The sequence below is a fragment of the Lampetra planeri genome, chromosome 29 (genome assembly GCF_965212315.1).
Source record: "Lampetra planeri chromosome 29, kcLamPlan1.2.h2, whole genome shotgun sequence".
NCBI classification, from domain to species: Eukaryota; Metazoa; Chordata; class Hyperoartia; order Petromyzontiformes; family Petromyzontidae; genus Lampetra; species Lampetra planeri.
In genome coordinates, this window is record NC_136135.1 from 6,759,653 (window position 1) to 6,779,448 (window position 19,796).

General features: G+C 45.4%; 2 protein-coding genes across 2 annotated transcripts; both read right to left on the reverse strand.

Annotated features, from left to right (window-relative positions):
- Positions 1 to 2,359: 2,359 nt before the first annotated feature.
- Positions 2,360 to 5,162, reverse strand: LOC144728501 (uncharacterized). The gene is made up of 3 exons (XM_078607989.1): positions 5,157 to 5,162; positions 3,647 to 4,138; positions 2,360 to 2,534 (listed from the first exon to the last, which is right to left on the reverse strand). Exons 1-3 carry the CDS (start codon positions 5,160 to 5,162, stop codon positions 2,496 to 2,498), a joined length of 537 nt encoding a protein of 178 aa, XP_078464115.1. The 3' UTR covers positions 2,360 to 2,495.
- On the reverse strand, positions 4,754 to 9,866 carry LOC144728502 (uncharacterized). Its single transcript, XM_078607990.1, has 5 exons — positions 9,795 to 9,866; positions 7,645 to 8,785; positions 6,716 to 6,804; positions 5,619 to 5,682; positions 4,754 to 4,841 (listed from the first exon to the last, which is right to left on the reverse strand). Exons 1-4 carry the CDS (start codon positions 9,864 to 9,866, stop codon positions 5,668 to 5,670), a joined length of 1,317 nt encoding a protein of 438 aa, XP_078464116.1. The 3' UTR covers positions 4,754 to 4,841; positions 5,619 to 5,667.
- Between the last annotated feature and the right edge of the window lie 9,930 nt (positions 9,867 to 19,796).

Consider the following 19,796-nt stretch of genomic DNA (forward strand, 5'->3'; position numbering starts at 1 on the left):
CGCATGCCCAGCCACCGCATGCCCAGCCACCCCATACCCAGCCACCGCATGCCCAGCCACCCCATGCCCAGCCACCGCATGTCCAGCCACCGCATGCCCAGCCACCGCATGCCCAGCCACCGCATGCCCAGCCACCGCATGCCCAGCCACCCCATGCCCAGCCACCGCATGTCCAGCCACCGCATGCCCAGCCACCCCATGCCCAGCCACCGCATGCCCAGCCACCCCATGCCCAGCCACCGCATGCCCAGCCACCGCATGCCCAGCCACCCCATACCCAGCCACCGCATGCCCAGCCACCCCATGCCCAGCCACCGCATGTCCAGCCACCGCATGCCCAGCCACCGCATGCCCAGCCACCGCATGCCCAGCCACCGCATGCCCAGCCACCCCATGCCCAGCCACCGCATGTCCAGCCACCGCATGCCCAGCCACCGCATGCCCAGCCACCGCATGCCCAAACAGCTTTTGTTTGGCCAGATAGAGAGGGCTAAATGGCTGCTGCACGGGCTGTAGAAGATATGGAGTGATGTAGTACAGGAGGATGTGGAGCAGAGTGGACTTGCCGATGACTGGTACCAGTGGTGTCAAGATTGGCCTCTGTGGAGGAGGCTCGTGAAGGACGCTACTTGACAGTTGGAGGCAGACACCGCTCCAAAAACAGAGGAGCGATGCTCGCAACAACGAGCGGAGTGCCGGGTGACTAAAGCACAGCAAGTTGGCACGGTAGGGGGCACAACAGGTGGTGCATCTGCCAGTCATCTCATGGCAACTGGGCTTGTCCCGTGACCTCCTGCCACTGACCCTTCAACACTTCGTGTTGCCTCAACGTGCACAGGGCCTTGGACAAGGACCGTGGTAACGTCACCGCGACTTCGAATGGCGGCTGTTGTTGTGAAAGTTGAGAGTGGGTGTGGGCTTGTAATCGGTGAGTGCGTGTTGATTGAAGATGTTTCTGGTGGAGCAATAAGCTAACTGTGCAAACCTCGGATTAGCACAGTTGGCTATGTATGGTGCAAAAGAAGTTCAACATACATGCAAACTTAGTTTATACTCTTAGTTTTTTTCGTTAAAGTCACGTAGGTAAAAAATTAAATTAAAATGAATAAAAGAAATAAAATATTAAATCACGACGTTTCAGAGGCAACACAAGTCTCTGTCATCAGGTGGGACCGTCACAGCTAGATTTACTGTATCAAGTGAGGCCAAAAATTCCAAGATACAAGTTCTTAAATACAAGTTAAGGGGGGGGAGGAGCTTATCTGAGTGTAGTAGCCAATGAATGGAACGTATTGGGGGGGGGGCGGGGCTAAAAGAGAACAACAGGTCACATGCTAAAGGTGCACATGATGCTAGAAGAGAACGACAATGCACATGTTTTATTTTATTTCTATTATTACTTTTATTAATTTTATTTTTTACCTACGGGACTTTACCGAAAAAACCTAAGAGTATGAATCCTTGCAGTCACGAAAGCTTCAAATCTAAAACTTAGTTTAATTTGACATCAACTTGAACACCTTTGCCAAGAGCACTGGCCTACAAAGGAAAAATAATATACATGGTGGCCCAAAAGTGAGGTCACATAGGGTGATTATATTTATTAAAACAAATCACAGTGTTATGTAATTTATTTCAACAAATCTTCAAACTGTTTTCGCTGCGACGTCTGGATAAAGGGCTATGCAGTGCTGGATAGAGGCTGATCCTTTCCAATTGTGTCACAGAGTTGTACCGTTAATCACAACGCTCATCAATGCGGGTATTTGGTGACCAGGGGCCTACCCAGGAATGGTTTAGATATTGACTTGCTGCTGCTGCAGGTGTTAGCCGTGACCGGAAATCCAATTCGGGTTGTTTGTTCAGTTCATAGTGCAGTGCAGAGCAGAAGGTAATGTAAACTTTAAATAAGCATGCTCAGGCAGCAAGAATGTGGACACATTTGCTCGTGGGAATATTGCAACGAAATATTACACATCGCATCACATCTTACGTTCTGTACCAAACTGCAGATTTTACGTTAATATATTTCATTGTGAATAACATCGTTGTTCTACGAGTGTCTTCTGTTAACACCGCATCACACCATTGATAAGGTTTGCGTTTTACATTTAATTGGTTGTTTAGCAGTTCTCTCTGTCTATAAACACATCATTGCATATGGCACTGCATGTCTGTGTCCAAATATAGTTTTTACTTTTTAACATTCCAGTAGTCGGTGCTTGATTGGTTTATATGTAGTCCTCTATTTGAATGTGCATTATATTAGTCTATGAATAAATAACAGATTGGTGTACAATACACGAACATATTTATATTTGCTGTACAGACAAAACAACAATAAGAGATGCAACAAGACTTGATATTTTGTCATTTTATTTACACATTTCCTCCAAAGTCACAATATTTACAACAATAATAATCAAGATCTTGTCGCTGGTTGTTGGGCATGTCGTCGTCCACAGCCATCGCAGTCGTGGTGGCGCTAAACCCCCTCACACTGGGGGCACGTGGTCCAGCCGCACGCACCACACCTGAGGGACAAGGGGAAATTATCCTATTTAACTTTTTGTTATTTTACCAGGTAAGGCCCACTGAGCTATATAGCTCTTTATTCGGAGGCGACCTGGCGATCACAAATGATAGCTCAACGAAGTGGCTCATCATCGTGCTCAAAGTTCAAAGTTCATTTATTAGGTATAGCCCTGTGAGCCATTCGACTCTTGAATCGGGTGCAACCGCAACAAACAAAAAACAAAAACATGAACAAGAAAACATCTTAAAGTGACTATGTGCAAACAGAAAATCCAAAAAAAGACAGCAAAATATAGCAGAAAAAGCATCGTACACCAACGCTTTTTACAAAAATCCCAGTGGGATGCAAGTCAAACAACAACAACCACAAGACAACTTAGATTAAGGCCATCAGTCTAACTCTGTACTACAACAAACAAACATGGTTTGTATGGATATTTATAGCAGCCAATAATCAAAGCGCATGTTAATGCCAAAAGTGGAGGGAAAAACTGGAGGACCCGGACAAAAATCCACGCGGCCACAGGGAGAACATGCAAATTCCACATATACAGGCGTCAGGTGGCGATCGAACCCACAAACTCCTGGATACCAGGCGAGGCAGATAACATCTCAACAAATAACTGGTGCCAACTTTTTTCACTTCTCGGTGAAAAGGCGCCTTAAACGCAAGGGGACAAGCATTGTGCAAAAATTAAATGAATTAGAATATTGTATTGCACAGAGGCCTTTGTTCTTCTTGTGAACGGGCGACCGACCTGCCAGATACGTCAAAACAATTCATGCGGCCGAACTTAGCGTAATCGCCAGAGAGATCCCGGCATGTAAAGCCAGGGCTTTAGTGATGCTGGCTCCGTTTCTCAAGGCCCAGACGGTCGCAACCACTTCACACCGAGATCCAGCACTGGACTGACACCCGGCGTGTCTTACCAGTGCCCGCTAAGTTACCATCACCCATGTTTTTTATATCATGAGCCCCCAGAAAAAAGTTTAGGCAACTGAAAAATACGTGTATATTCATTACATTCCCATGAAGAGCCCTCTCCACCCGATGAAGAAAAATGCATAGAGCCATGGGGCAGGCCCGGGGGAGGAGGTGAAGGATTCTCACCGGGTAAGGTGGAACGCCACATGAGGAACGCCGGCTCGGTGACACTGCAGCGCAGTGTGACCGAGCGAATGATGCCGCCAGCCGTGTCCAGCCGGGAGAGCAGTCAGCCGCTGCTGCTCCCACTGGTGGCATGCTGGCCTCCTGCCGAACCAGCCTGGTGGCACTGTTGCCGCTGGTGGTGGCGGCGGTGGTGGCGGCGATGGTTGCACGGGTGTCCGTGTTGGTGGCGGTGGTGGCGGTGGCAGTGATGACCGGGGTGGCAGTGCTCTCCGGCGTCGCAGTGGTCTTCGTTGTGGTGGTGGTGGTAGCGGTGCTCCCGGGGGTGTCAGTGGTAGTGGCCGTGTTGGTGGTGGTGGTGGCGGTGGCAGTGATGACCGGGGTGGCAGGGCTCGCCGGCGTGGCGGTGGTGGTAGCGGAGGTGATGGTGATGGTGGCGGTGGTAGCGGTGGAGGTGATGGTGATGGTGGCGGCACTGGAGTTGGCGGCAGTGGTCTAGGCGTGGTGGTGGCAGCGGCAGTGCCATCTGTGAACAAACAAACAAAAAGACAAATACATCCAGAGATCTCCATCGTGTGCTGCGAGGTGTCTCCAAAACCCATAAAAAATAACTACACTTTATGTTTGACCAGATGAGGCCCACTGAGCTACATCGCTTCTTTTCAGAAGCAATCTGGTCACAAATGACAGCTCAACCACGTGGCTTATCACGTGGGAATGAAGCCAGGCGAGAGCGAGGTGTCCGGTTGACTCGGAGCTCAGGGCGCTGAGCTGGTACCACTGAGATGCTGGGTTTGAACCTTGAGTCGACACCTGTGATTAAACCGGGTTATCAGGTGTAGCGAGTGGGGACTTAAGATGACCGCTTAAAAAACAACATTACGTAATATTTTGTTCTATACTTAATTTGGCCAAAATTCCAGATTGCATAATTTTAGATGTCAGTTTTACTACTTGCAGTGAGTATTACTGAGAGCAAAGCGAGTGGAAAAAGAAGGTTTGAAAATGTTATCGAGTGACATCCGTTTTGTTTTATTTCAGAAATTGTGACGTAAGTTGCACGAAGGAAAAGGGACGGACGGAGGGCTGAGTACAAGGGCTGCCATTCACCTGCTTTGGTGGGATTAGCGGATCCCAGAGGAGACAGCCGAGTTGCGCTGTTTATAACCTCAGCGGAGCTCCTGGAGAAACACCAATCCTGTGGAGGAGGCGGGAGATGGTGATGGGTGAAATTCAGATACACATACAAACACAGGCCCATGCATCTATGTATGCATGCGAGTCAGAAAAACAAGCATGAGTACACGTGCATACACATACAGATGAGAAGCAGCAGTATGTATTCACATGCAGACAGTTGCTCCATTTGATAGCAAGAACAAATGTGCCCAAACAACTGAGACAACGGCCCCCTGTATATTCCGAACAGACTGTTGGTGCAAGTCCTGTTGACGAGCACCTATGAAGGCGCTCGCTAACAATTGTGCCCAAAACCAATTTCACACAGGCGCACACGCATGCTTACACACACACACAGGCACAAAGATACAGTGTTGCCCAATTAGCAACGTAGACTTATGGGTAAGTGCTGCTGGCCAGGCGGCTCAGGAGTCAAGAGCACTGTGTTCGCCCCAATGGGATAGTGGGTTTCCAATCCAGGCAGCCGCCAGTGACTAAACTGGGTAGTGAGCTGATGGTCTCATGGAATTCCCATGGGAGACTCGCTCTCAACTGAGCAGCCATCGCATACAAACCAGACACCGGATTCACGAGCTGATGTGCAGTTCTAAGCGTGCGCACACACTATACAAAACTATTTATTTTACCAGGTCAGGCCCACTGAGCTATGTAGCTCTTTTTGAGAAGCGACCTGGCCACAAATGTGACTGCCAGGTGCACTAAAGAGACAACAAACTTGAGAAGGACTGAGCTTGAGTTGGACGCGATGCCATCCTGGCCAGTGGGAGAAGCTTACCTGGAACCTTTTAAGATATTCATTGTCAGCCAGCCGGAGGAAAGATGCCTTAGTGATGAAAGGGCTGGGAAGGGAACACAGTAACAGAGCGCATAAGGCTATCATTAATACTCCAATTAGCATGGTTGGCTACATATGGTGCGAAATAGGTTTAAAATAATACAATACTGCCATCAAACGATATAACCGTGTGCTATAACAATGGATAAAAAAACATGTATTGGTTGTTAAAATAAATTGTCATTATAAACAAATGTAATATTTAAAAATACTTTTTTTTAAACACGCTTTAATGAAATGTACTGTCCGAGCTGCCCCTCCCCCTGCCTCCTTCCCCCTGCCCCCTTCCCCCATCGCCCCTCCCCTCCTTCCACATCCCCCGCCCCTGGGCGTGGTTCCCCGAGGCTTGCCGTGACGTAAGGGACCGTGGTAATTTACAGGCAACGTCCGTTGAGCGTGGACAATTACAGCCGTTAAAATTATCGTTTAAAAAAAAAAATCTTTTTTTTCTATGATAGAATATAGTATTGCCATCAGTATGACATACCTATACGAAGTTTGCAGTCGATAGCACATTGGGAAGTGTGTAAAAATTGAGTTACAATATTTATTTTTTGAGGTTACAACAGACGAAGTGAGTTAAATAAAACTGTGTAAAAATCTGAACCATCCTGTTCATTGCTGAGAAAAGTGTGCTTGGGGCAGACACATCAGTGGAAGTGATGATGGCCAGTGGATGAGACTGATGATGTGAAAATGAAGCCAGCGGGAAAATGAAATAACACGTTCGAGAGTACGGCCACGGAGGAGGTGGAGCAATACGATCAGTTCACATTGAGATGGATTGTGGGATCGAAGAACCAAAAGGCAATATGGATGGCAGGAGTAGACCTTCATCCGGCAGTGGATAGAACGTAACAGATGATGATGATGGCAAGGTATAAAAATTTTAAAAAATGGCAGCAATTTATCTACATAGGTTTTTTTGCATTTACTATTTCTACGCATTCAAATAATGATATATGGCTGTGAGCTGAAATCTCTACTTCGTTAGAGGATGAAAGTGAATGTTTCCACCAGGTTTATTGAGAACTCACTTCAGAGGTTTCACTGTCTTTCTGGCCCCGCTGCCACAGGGCCTCGCGATCCCCGTCCCCACTTCCTCCACTCCATTTTCGCCTTTTGCCTGCAAACAAAAGTCATCAATTTATTTCACGCACAGCCCCATTGTCATCCACGGCTGGATGAAGGCCTCCTCCACGCCATGTCAGTAATAAAGGGGATTGCATGACGATACAATACTACCACACTGTTCAGTGAGGGTTGTTGGATGGAGGAAAGGACCGGCTAGCACGGTTGGCTAAGTACGGTGCGAAAGAAGTTCAACATCCATATCACTCGACACCGATGTTAGCCGTGATAAGTGATTGAACTCGGGTCGCCGAATTGATAGCACGGTGAGGAAACCGCTGCACCACTGCTCCCCCCAATACATATTTAACGCTGACAACTACGAACAAACGTACTGTAAATGAATCAAACGTATGCAAAATAAAACTTCACAGCTACGTAGTTCACATGAATACATTGCAACGGTTCATTGCTAAAACACGTCCCCTTCACTACCCAAAAACGAAAAACATTTTTTCCTTTTGTTTTACCAAGTAAGGCCCACTGAGCTATGTAGCTCTTGTTCAGAAGCGACCTTGCCACAAATGATAGCTCAACCAAGTGGCTTATCACGTGTAAACGTATAGCAGACAAATACTCTGAACCCACACACGCATCTACAACAACAAGTCAACTGTTCACGTCTACAAAAGTAACTTCATTTTTAACTGGACTAATTGGCGTTTACACGAATAAAAGTTACTTGTAAAACTAAAAATATAGCTCAACGAAGTTGCTTATAGCGTGGAAATGTATAGCAGCTAAGGGGCCGTCCATAAATGACGTCACGTGACTTTGGACGATTTTTCCCCCCCCCCACCCATCGTCACACGGCGTCACAAAAAGTCAGACTCACCCTCAAATATGATGGTGGTAGCGGTGCTCCCGGGGGTGTCAGTGGTAGTGGCCGTGTTGGTGGCGGTGGTGACGGTGGCAGTGATGACCAGCGTGGCGGGGGTGGCGGTGCCAGTGATGTCCAGGGTGGCATTTCTCGCTGGCCTAACAGCGGTGTCCGTCGTGGTGGCGGTGCTGGCAGGGGTGATGGTGATGGTGGAGGTGGGGGTGATGGTGATGGTGGAGGTGGGGGTGATGGTGATGGTGGCGGTGGGGGTGATGGTGATGGTGGCGGTGCTCGCAGGGGTGATGGTGGCGGTGGTAGCGGTGGTGATGGTGATGGTGGCGGTGGGGGTGATGGTGGCGGTGCTCGCAGGAGTGATGGTGATGGTGGCGGTGGGGGTGATGGTGATGGTGGCGGTGGGGGTGATGGTGGCGGTGGAGGTGATGGTGATGGTGGTAGCAGGGGTGATGGTGATGGTGGCGGTGGGGGTGATGGTGGCGGTGGCGGTGGGGGTGATGGTGATGGTGGCGATGCTCGCAGGGGTGATGGTGGCGGTGGTAGCGGGGGTGATGGTGATGTTGGCGGTGGGGGTGATGGTGATGGTGGCGGTGGGGGTGATGGTGATGGTGGCGGTGGGGGTGATGGTGATGGTGGCAGTGCTCGCAGGAGTGATGGTGGCGGTGGTAGCGGGGGTGATGGTGATGTTGGCGGTGGGGGTGATGATGATGGTGGCGGTGGGGGTGATGGTGATGGTGGCGGTGGGGGTGATGGTGATGGTGGCAGTGCTCGCAGGGGTGATGGTGGCGGTGGTAGCGGGGGTGATGGTGATGTTGGCGGTGGGGGTGATGGTGGCGGTGGGGGTGATGGTGATGTTGGCGGTGGGAGTGATGGTGATGGTGGCGGTGGGGGTGATGGTGATGGTGGCAGTGTTCGCAGGAGTGATGGTGGCGGTGGTAGCGGGGGTGATGGTGATGGTGGCGGTGGTAGCGGGAGTGATGGTGATGGTGGCGGTGATGGTGATGGTGGCGGTGGGGGTGATGGTGATGGTGGTGGTGGGGGTGATGGTGGCGGTGGGGGTGATGGTGATGGTGTCGGTGATGGTGATGGTGGCGGTGCTCGCAGGGGTGATGGTGGTGGCACTGGAGTTGGTGGCAGTGCTCTAGGCGTGGTGGTGGCAGCGGCAGTGCCATCTGTGAACAAACAAGCAAAAAGACAAATACATCTATTTTCAGAAGCAATCTGGCCACAAATGACAGCTCAACCACGTGGCTTATCACGTGGGAATGAAGCCAGGCGAGAGCGAGGTGTCCGGTTGACTCGGAGCTCAGGGCGCTGAGCTGGTACCACTGAGATGCTGGGTTTGAACCTTGAGTCGACACCTGTAATTAAACCGGGTTATCAGGTGTAGCGAGTGGTAATATATTGTTCTATATTTAATTTGGCCAAAATTCCAGATTGCATAATTTTAGATGTCAGTTTTACTACTTGCAGTGAGTATTACTGAGAGCAAAGTGAGTGGAAAAAGATAGTTTGAAAATGTTATCGAGTGACATCCGTTTTGTTTTATTTCAGAAATTGTGACGTAAGTTGTGTGACGTAAGTTGCACGAAGGAAAAGGAACGGACGGAGGGCTGTGAGTACAAGGGCGGCCATTCACCTGCTTTGGTGGGATTAGCGGATCCCAGAGTAGACAGCCGACTTGCGCTGTTTATAACCTCAGCGAAGCTCCTGGAGAAACACCAATCCTGTGGAGGAGGTGGGAGATGGTGATGGGTGAAATTCAGATACACATACAAACACAGGCCCATGCATCTACAGTGAGGGAAAAAAGTATTTCATCCCCTGCTGATTTTGTACGTTTTCCCACTGATAAAGAAATGATCAGTCTATAATTTTAATGGTAGGTTAATTTGAACAGTGAGAGAGAATAAAAAAACAACAACATCCAGAAAAACGCATGTCAAAAATGATGTGCAGTTCTACACGTGCGCACACACTATACAAAACTATTTATTTTACCAGGTAAGGCCCACTGAGCTATGTAGCTCTTTTTGAGAAGCGACCTGGCCACAAATGTGACTGCCAGGTGCACTAAAGAGACAACAAACGTGAGGAGGACTGAGCTTGAGTTGGACGCGATGCCATCCTGGCCAGTGGGAGTACCTTACCTGGATCCTTTGAAGATATCCATTGTGTTGGTGGAAGTCAGGACAGTCAGCCAGCCGGAGGAAAGATTCCATAGTGATCAAATTGCTGGGAAGGGAACACAGTAACAGAACGCATAAGGCTATCATTAATACTCCAATTAGCATGGTTGGCTACATACGGTGCGAAATAGGTTTAACATAATACAATACTGCCATCAAACGATATTACCGCGTGCTATAACAATGTAGAAAAAAATATAGTGGTTGTTAAAATTGTCATTATAAACAAAAATCAGAACCATCCTGTTCATTGCTGAGAAAAGTGTGCTTGGCCTAGACAAATCAGTGGAAGTGATGATGGCCAGTGGATGAGACTGATGATGTGAAAATGAAGCCAGCGGGAAAATGAAATAACACGTTCGAGAGTACGGCCACGGAGGAGGTGGAGCAATACGATCAGTTCACATTGAGATGGATTGTGGGATCGAAGAACCAATAAGGCAATATGGATGGCAGGAGTAGACCTTCATCCGGCAGTGGATAGAACGTGACAGATGATGATGATGGCAAGGTATAAAGGTTAAAACAAAATGGCAGCAATTTATCGAAATAGCTTTTCTTGCATTTAGTATTTGTACGCATTCAAATAATGATATATGGCTGTGAGCTGAAATCTCTTCTTCGTTAGAGGATGAAAGTGAATGTTTCCACCAGGTTTATTGAGAACTCACTCCAGAGGTTTCACTGCCTTGCTGGCCCCGCTGCCACAGGGCTTCGCAATCTCCGTCCCCACTTCCTCCACTCCATTTTTGCCTTTTGCCTGCAAACAAAAGTCATCAATTTATTTACGCACAGCCCCATTGTCATCCACGGCTGGATGAAGGCTTCCTCCACGCCATGTCAGTAATAATGGGGATTGCATGACGATACAATACTACCACACTGTTCAGTGAGGGTTGAAGGATGGAGGAAAGGACTGGTTAGCAGGGTTGGCTAAGTACGGTGCAAAAAAAAGTTCAACATACCCACCACCCCCCCTGGTCACACGGCGTCACAAAAAGTCAGACCCCCCCTCAAATATAACGTCAAAAGGCACTACTTCCCCCCCCCCCCCAAATAAACATGCTTCAAATCGCTTTAAACTATTGTCATTGTAGTGCGTATTTAATGTGGCGCTGCACTCTGATGTAGGAGAAAACATTTATTAAAAAGTATATTTAATTAAGTAGAACGTGCTGTCTATATTTATTTAAAGTTGCGCCTTTTGATGTGACGTCACATTTCTCACCCCCCCCCCCCCTCGTCACACATTGTCACAAATGTCTGACCCCCCCCCCCTAGGTGCGTGACGTCATTTATGGACGGCCCCCAAATACTCTAAAAAGCGTGTTTCTAAATGCTTGTTCTTAAACACGCGTCACCAGTGACGTAACAACCCTCGTCAGTCTGACGGTCCCAACCACGTGACCCAGGCATCTTCTCAACGACCAACGCTCTACTCACCCCGTGCCCGCATCACATCACTGTATCAGAAGCTGAATATTTACGTTCATAAACCCACCCAGGCATCTACAACAAGTCAACTGTTCCCGTCTTCAAAATTAACTATTTTTTAACTGAACTAATGGCCGTTAACATGGATAAAAGTTACTTGTGAAACAAAAAAGGCCAGATACAAATCAATACGTCCTTCCAACCACACATTCATCCTACCCATAGACTGGGATTACAATGCACCGCTGTGGAAACATAAGGGGCCGTCCATAAATGACGTCACGCGATTTTGGACGATTTTTGACCCCCCCCCCTCCCCAATCGTCACACGGCGTCAGACCAACCCTCAAATATGACGTCACAAGGCTCTGCCCCCACCCCCCCAAATTTTTTTAAAACATGCTTCAAATCGCTTTAAACTATTGTCATTGTAGTGCGTATTTAATGTGCCGCTGCATTCTGATGTTGTAGGAGAAAACATTTATTAAAACGTCTATTTAATTAAGTAGAACGTGTTGTCTATATTTATTTAAAGTTGCGCATTTTGATGTGACGTCACATTTCTCACCCCCCCTCCCTCTCATCACACATCGTCACAAATGTCTGACCCACCCCCCCCCTAGGTGCGTGACGTCATTTATGGACGGCCCCCTAAAAGTAAACACCGAGCAAGTTCAAATCCAGGTTATAGAGGTCGGATCATCACGGGGATTGGACCATCGCCTCTCCGCGGTCTAAAGTAAATTGTGTACCACTTTACCGACCAACGGCGAAGCGCTCGCTTGTGTTTATTTGCACCGAGAGTAAGGGGACGGAGGTCACCCACCTTCGCGAATTGTCGACCCAACCAAGAGCGGCGGCCCCATTTCGCGAGACGACGGCGCCACCCCATGGGGAAGTTGGAAAAACGAGAAACTTGAGAAAAAACAAAGTATTTCAATAAGAATGATCGTTAAATATCAGGTTCGTCTCCTTGTTAAATCGGCAACGATGTCTGCGAATTAATATTCAAATCGAGATTTAACTAATTAAGTTTTAGTATCGGTAGATGTTAGCGGAGCGCCGTTGTAAATGCGACTGCTCTCGAATTCTTGAAGCGCCAACTGCCGGAGGGCGGTGACGTCGTCTGTGACGTCACATGCGACGTAACAACCCGCGCAGTCGTGGTGGCCCTAACCACGTGACCCAGGCACCGTCCAATGAACGACCAACGTTCGACTCGACACGTGCCCGCATCGCATAAATCTTAATCACATTTCTTTCATACCGGAGGAATCCGATGAGCTGTAAAGCTCTTGATTCTGAAGCGACCTCGCCACAAATCATAGCTCAATGCAACGGTTTATCATGTGTAATATTTATTCTTCTTCCACGCGTTTATCCGACTCATGTGGCGTGTTCCGCTGTCCTAACTTTCTCCACGCTGCCCTGTCCTCTGCCATCTCTCTTTCCGCTCCTCGGGCCACCGTGTCCGATCGCACCACATCGCCCCACCTCCACTTCTGCCCTTCTTCTTGATATGTGGAATATTTATAGCAGCCATATAATCCTACAAGGTGGCCCATGAGTGAGGATACACAGGTTTATTTAATTCACTTTAACAGCATTCACACGTTCTAAATCTGCATTAAGTTAATAGTGTGTATATCATTACTACTACCTATGTTTCTTAGTTTTGTTCAGATGACATTACGTGTAATATGTATTTTCTTATTTGTTTCAGGTTATATTAAGTATCATGAATTGAAACAAAACATATCAAATGTTCAAAGATTACACGTGTAATCTTATATTTTTAAACGTCCTAAATTCGTTTAAAAAGATAATTGATGCATGAATTCATGTTAATGTAAGTCAGCTTGAATATTCTTGAAAATAAATTAAATACCCGATGTGATTTGTTAAACTAAATATAACCCGATGTGTCCTGACTTTGGGACCACCCTGTACTGTATTTTTAATCGACTACAGTTTTTGATTTATAATCGATAATCTATTTAAATACAGCAAATATTTTTTCGGTTTGCTTATCGACAACATCTTTAAATGCAGCATACAATAATGGCACGCTTTTATAATTGAAAATGTTTAATACCTGTTGATTTAATGTGTCCTCGATTATCAAACGAATAATTGTATATCTTTGATAATCCAACATAGATTTAGAAGGGTTTTTTTTATATGTGCAACAAACGTGACATTTTTTATTCTCTTAAATTATTTCACGTCGATAATTAACGACAGTAAATTTGTTATTTACGTTAAATACATTATTTAATGTCGGTAATTTATATCAAATAAGTGTAATAAATGGTGAAAATCGAACATATATTTAGAATAAAACGTAGAAACAAAATATGATACCGTACATATACATTGTATAAATAACAAAAACGAAAAGATAAATGTGCATATCACAACACTACAGTACAGCTACAGAACCCATTGGCTGAATATTAAATTCTCCAGTAAGCAAATAAACATAGTGCGTTAAGAAATAATAATAATAAGTAGTAATTTGTGTGTAATGGTCTGCGTGCTGTGTAGAGACAGTACTGTTTAATGTTACAAGTTAATGGGGTCTGAGGGTCCTCGAAAGTCAGGTTGGCCAAACTTTATCGACAGAAGAATAATTGTGGCATCGTTCCACGATCGGGATATTTTAATTTCTCTGCAAACATTCTGATGATCGCTCAGATTCTTGGGCTATGTGCATTTCACATCTAGTACTGTATCTCCACAGTGTGATCATCTCTAAAGTGTAATCATCTCTAAAGTGTGATCATCTTTAAAGTGTAATCATCTCCACAGTGTAATCATCTCCTGTTCAATTACCGTCAGTTACTCTACAATCGATATATAGAGATCATCACAAACAAATATATATGAATCATCTTCATAGTAAGTGGCTAATGTGTGCGTATGTTTTTTTTCATATCATCACGTTCTGACCCCGTGCCCCTACTGGACATCTGTAAACATAGCCGTATAGCTCATCGGATTCCTCCTGTCTAAATAGATATTACGGATTATCATTTAATGGTGACATCGCCGCTCCCCTTTGCAAACTTTGTGCCAAGCATTATTTATGAATTCCATTATTGTACGTTTGCCCACTATTATCCTTCTTTTACATTTATACTCATTCGGGTAAAAGGCACTTTGCAACATTGCCTCCACGCCCGCCCCCACTACTGTGAAACTACGGCGGACAATACCCGCCTGTGAAACACAGCGCCTGCCTTCGTGATAGCCTCACTCGACTCGATTGGCACAATAACCAACGTGGCACTCATTGCGTCTTTTGATTTGTTTGCGGTGTGTGCTCAGTCACGGCTCCTGATGAAGGCTCGCCGATTGCTTTGGTGATTCCCATCTTCGCCTGCCTCATCGTCCTCGCAGTATTGTCGGTGATGTAGCTCGGTTATCTCAAGAGGTACGGGGCCGTCCATAAATGACGTCATACACCTGGGGGGGGGGGAGGGGGGTCAGACATTTGTGACGATGTGTGACGATGGGGGGGGGGGGATTGAGTAATGTGACGTCACATCAAAATGCGAAACTTTCAATAAATATAAACAATAGAATTGTTATAACAATACTAATTTTGGTTAATTTTCATTATTAACTATTTTATTATTTACTAAGGTCACCTTTTATTTATTCCATGAGGGAACATTTTGCTTATCCATGGGAGAATGGAGAAGCATACATTTAGTAAAAAAATAGAATGATTGTTATTGAACATTTTGATTTTAATGATTCTACCAGGGCGTTTCATTCTGTGGAATGAATATGTGATTGTTATAATTGTACTCTCCATTTTGCTTCGTTCTACTACAAAGTTTCAAGTATTTTTTATAGTTACAATTACTTTAAATATTTTATAATTATAAGACAATCTCAATATAATATTCTGAACATCTGCAGTTTTAGTTAGACGTTGAATATTTTCAAGTGAATTTTATGCCAAATTTCAGCATTCCAACGCCTCCTTTTTAATACATATTTTCTCCTACAACATCAGAGTGCAGCGCCACATTAAATAAGCACTACAATGACAATAGTTTAAAGCGATTTGAAGCATGTTTTATTGACAAAATGTAAATATGGTTTGGGGGGGGGCAGAGCTTTGTGACGTCATATTTGAGGGGGGTCTGACTTTCTGTGACGCCGTGTGACGAGGGGGGGAGGGGGGGGGTCAAATATCGCGTGACGTAATTTATGGACGGCCCCTAATGCAAGAACTGCGTTATGGCAAAAACACGAGTTGTGTGAGAACGCGTTAAAATCCATGTCAACCCCTTATCAGTGCCCTACCTTATAACAGACCAATTCAGACCTTATTGGTCACCCCGTGCCCCTTATACATCTCAACGCTCATCTACAAAATTCCATCACAAGGGAGACACACAAACAAATAGACTAAACATTTTAGTTTTTTTTGCCCGTATTGAAACGGCTGTACGCCGCCGTATGGACCTAAAAACTCAATTTCCCTGTACAAGGATACGGGGTAAACCGTATGGGTTGACAGGTATGGGTTAGTAGTAGGTTTTTACCCTTTCAACTGGTACAAAACTGATACGCACTGTCCTTGAAGTTGATTCAAGGATAGTGCATATCATTATCATTATCAGAGTTGTTTCTTTTTGTTTGCATTTTGACTGCTTGTGTTGTGGTTATTGCAAACATGATCCCTTCTATAAAGGTGTCAGTTTTGTACCAGTTGAAAGGGTAAAAACCTACTACTATATTTTGCCACTGGTAAAGGAGGTCTCATAGGTATGGGTTTACCTCCGTGCTCCATTCGTTGTTTGCGTATTGTTCGGAGGTAATGAGCCGCAGGCAGGGACGTGGTTTCTACCTCGTGGACGCACGAGGAACTGCACAATATCCAGCGCCAAGTGCCGTCATGAGTCTGCGACGTGGCGATCCTACGATGTTAGGGGCCGTCCATAAATGACGTCACGCACCTATGGGGGGGGGGGGTGGTCAGATATTTGTGACGATGTGTGACGAGGGGGGGGGGGGTTGAGAAATGTGACGTCACATTAAAATGCGCAACTTTAAATAAATATAGACAACACTTTCTACTTGATTAAATAGACTTTTTAATAAATGTTTTCTCCTACAACATCAGAGTACGCACTACAATGACGATACTTTAAAGCGATTTGAAGCATGTTTCATTTTCAAAATGGAAATATGGTTTTGGGGATGGGGGCAGAGCTTTGTGACGTCATATTTGAGGGGGGGTCTGACTTTTTGTGACGTCGTGTGACGAGGGGGGGGGGAGTCAAAAATCGTCCAAAATCGCGTGACGTCATTTATGGACGTCCCCTAATATATCGAGATCCGCGATAATCGTATCGTCCGTTTTACAATATATCGTTGCTCATTAATGCTCTTAAAATATTTCATTTCCTTTTAAAGACATTAAATAATACAAACACATTACTTACATTATACATGTTTCGTGGAGTGCAGTACTGGAATTGACAAGGTAGTTATAATTGTCCAACTTAATTTAATAACTTCGTTAATTAATTGTGCGAGTGTGCGCTGTAAGTGCGGTGGATTGTACCAATAAGCAGGATTACGGCGAGCTTATGTTGACTGAGACACTGTCATGCCTGTCAACCCATACGATTCACGTGTTAATTGTACAGGGAAATTGAGTCAAACTAAAATGTTTTGCTTATTTTATTGTGTTTCTCCCTTGTGATGGGACATTGTAGGGTGAACGTTGACATTCATAAGGGGCACGGGGTGACCAATACAGTCTGAATTGATCTGTAATAAGTTAGGGCGCTGATAAGGGGGGGGGGGGGGGGTTGACATGTATGATTATATACAGAGACCCATAGAGATACATAGAGACCCATAGATATACATAGAGACCCATATAGATACATAGATATAGCATAGATGTCAGCCCACACGGCTTACCCGTATTCTTGTACAGGTGAAATTTAGTTTTAAGGTCCATACAGCGTACAGCACAGTAGAGCAAAACAAATAAAATACGGTATCCAGTACGTCTGTGAAATGTTTAAGTGCAACATTGTGGGCAATGGATATCGCGATTATCGTGATATCGTCAACATTGATATCGTACCGTCAAAAAGGGACATCACGGCAACTCTGATACGATGTACTTGCATCGTGTGCATGATTAACGGTGTGTTTTTATATAACTTAATGGGGGGGCATCTATCTGAAACTACATGAAGATCAAAATACAGACGAGTCGCGGAGTCAGAGAAAGCAGACTCACTTTTCGCACAAAGTTACAGCAGCAGCATTGTTATTATTGTGTCCTGAAAACCGGATTTATAGTAACTAGGTGGGTAAATATACCTCGATTTAAAAAAAAATGTGACAGTCGAACACGTGGGGAGCCGTCTAGAGCAGTGGTTCTTAACCTTTACTGCAGCCTTGCAACCACCGTTGGTTCTCAACCGTTAAAGAATGTATAATGTTAATAAATAAATATATTCTTGGGTCTTTCGGTAAAGTCATGTAGATAGGTTCTTTACCGAAAGACCCAAGGCTATGAATTCCTGCAGTCACGAAAGCTTTAAGTCAATAAATACATCGTGTTTGATGAAACAAAGTAGTTGTATTTTTTTATTTAAAGCTTTCGTGACTGCAGGGATTCATATTCTTGGTTCTTTCGGTAAAGTCACGTAGAAGAGAAAGAATAAAATAATAAAAATATAAAAAATGAAATTCTCACGACGAGAAAATTTGATGTGGATTTTCACACCCGATGGATGATTGCTTGTGTTGCAGTCGAAACGTCGTGAGAATTTTATTGTTTTATATTTGTATTATTTTATTGTTTCCCTTCGACGTGTTGTACTCACGTGACCGTGCTTAATTTGTGTTTTCGATTATTTACCTTCTCAAAGATTCTGCCCACGTCTCGCACCCCCAGAAAGGGCATCTCGCATCCCCAGGGGGTGCAGCGTTCAGCCGTTCACCCTCTGGGTTAAGAACCACTGCTCTAGACACTACAGCATCCTGCAGCTTCGAAGTCGCATGCAACTCTTTAAGCCTTAAGGACTACTTCCGTGACGTTATTTGTTAAGGGAACCCACCACCGTCTCGTATTCACCACGCAATGCATTGCGGCTCTTGAAATATTGAGAGGGGTTTTTTTCCACCGAATTCGAAAAAAAGTGCTTCTCCTTGTTAGTGTGGTTGCCGAGCCCTGCACCACAGTATTGTACTCACATCTAGACCTGTGTAGAGCCCTCTGCGCTCACATCTAGATCTGTGTGGTGCCCTCTAGAGGTCCCAGCCGGACTGTGCTTGTTTAAATATAGAGTGTGTGCTCCTCCATCAGGATGTCGTGTTGTTCGCCCTCAAGCCACATTCTGACAGCTGCCCCGCCCTCCCTCCCTCCCTCCCACCTCCCTCCCTCGCTTCCCGACCCTGCTACGTGCGAGGCACGGCAAGCAGTCCTCCCACTCCTCCTCCGGCGTGAAAACGCACAGTCATGCTGACTTGAAGTGCCTGCATCTTGACGAGCGGAGACACACGCGCACTGGGCTCCTGAGTGAAATCAGGGACACCTGCAGCAGTGCTAACCCCCGTCTGTCATTCGGGGCAGGTCACTCACGCACGTAGGCCAACTTTACTGGCTGCGTTTATGCCCAAGCCGTTGGCGGATTTAATGCCACGCGTTAATGGATAATTATTAGGCGGTTTTTTTTCTTCCAAAGATAAGCAGCGGCAGGCGTACTGTGGAGTTCCTTTTCAGATAAAGATGCGTTGCGTTTATTTGGCGTTGAAGTCGCGCTCTTGTGAACATGTTGGTCGTTGTGTGTCGACCCCGGCAAGTCGTCAACAAAGCTATTTTTCGATTTAAAGCTTTCGTGACTGCAGGGATTCATCTTCTTGGTTCTTTCGGTAAAGTCACGTAGAAGGGAAATAATAAAATAATTAAAATAAAACATAATAAAATAATAAAAATAAAACCTAATTAAATAATTCTCACGACGTTTCGGCCACACCGCAAGCAGCCGTCCTTAGGTGAAGAACAGATCTGTCGGAAAGACAGCGTCTGTCTGAATTATTTTATAATGTTTTATTTTTATTATTTTATTATTTCCCTTCTACGTGATTTTACCGAAAGAACCAAAAAGAAAAAAGCTATTTTTGTATTGCTGAAAGCCCGGCGTAAATGTTTTACTGATGGCGAACGCGTAACGACATCGGTGCCTCGGGCCAATTGCACGCAACAAATTCCCTTTGCTCATCTCGAAGTCAATGTCAATTAAAGGGGGCTTGCATTACCTGTATTATTACTTTTTTATTATTATTTTCACTTCAGGTGTTTGACGCAACTGCCCGCTGACCTTCAAACATTACTTCTTGAAATAGTGAAACTAAATAAACGAAACATTTTTTTATTTAAGCTGGTAAGGCCCCCTGAGCTATATAGACTTTTTTTTCTAGAAGCGACCTGACCACAAATGATAGCACAACGAAGTAGCTTATCGTATGCAAATGTATTGC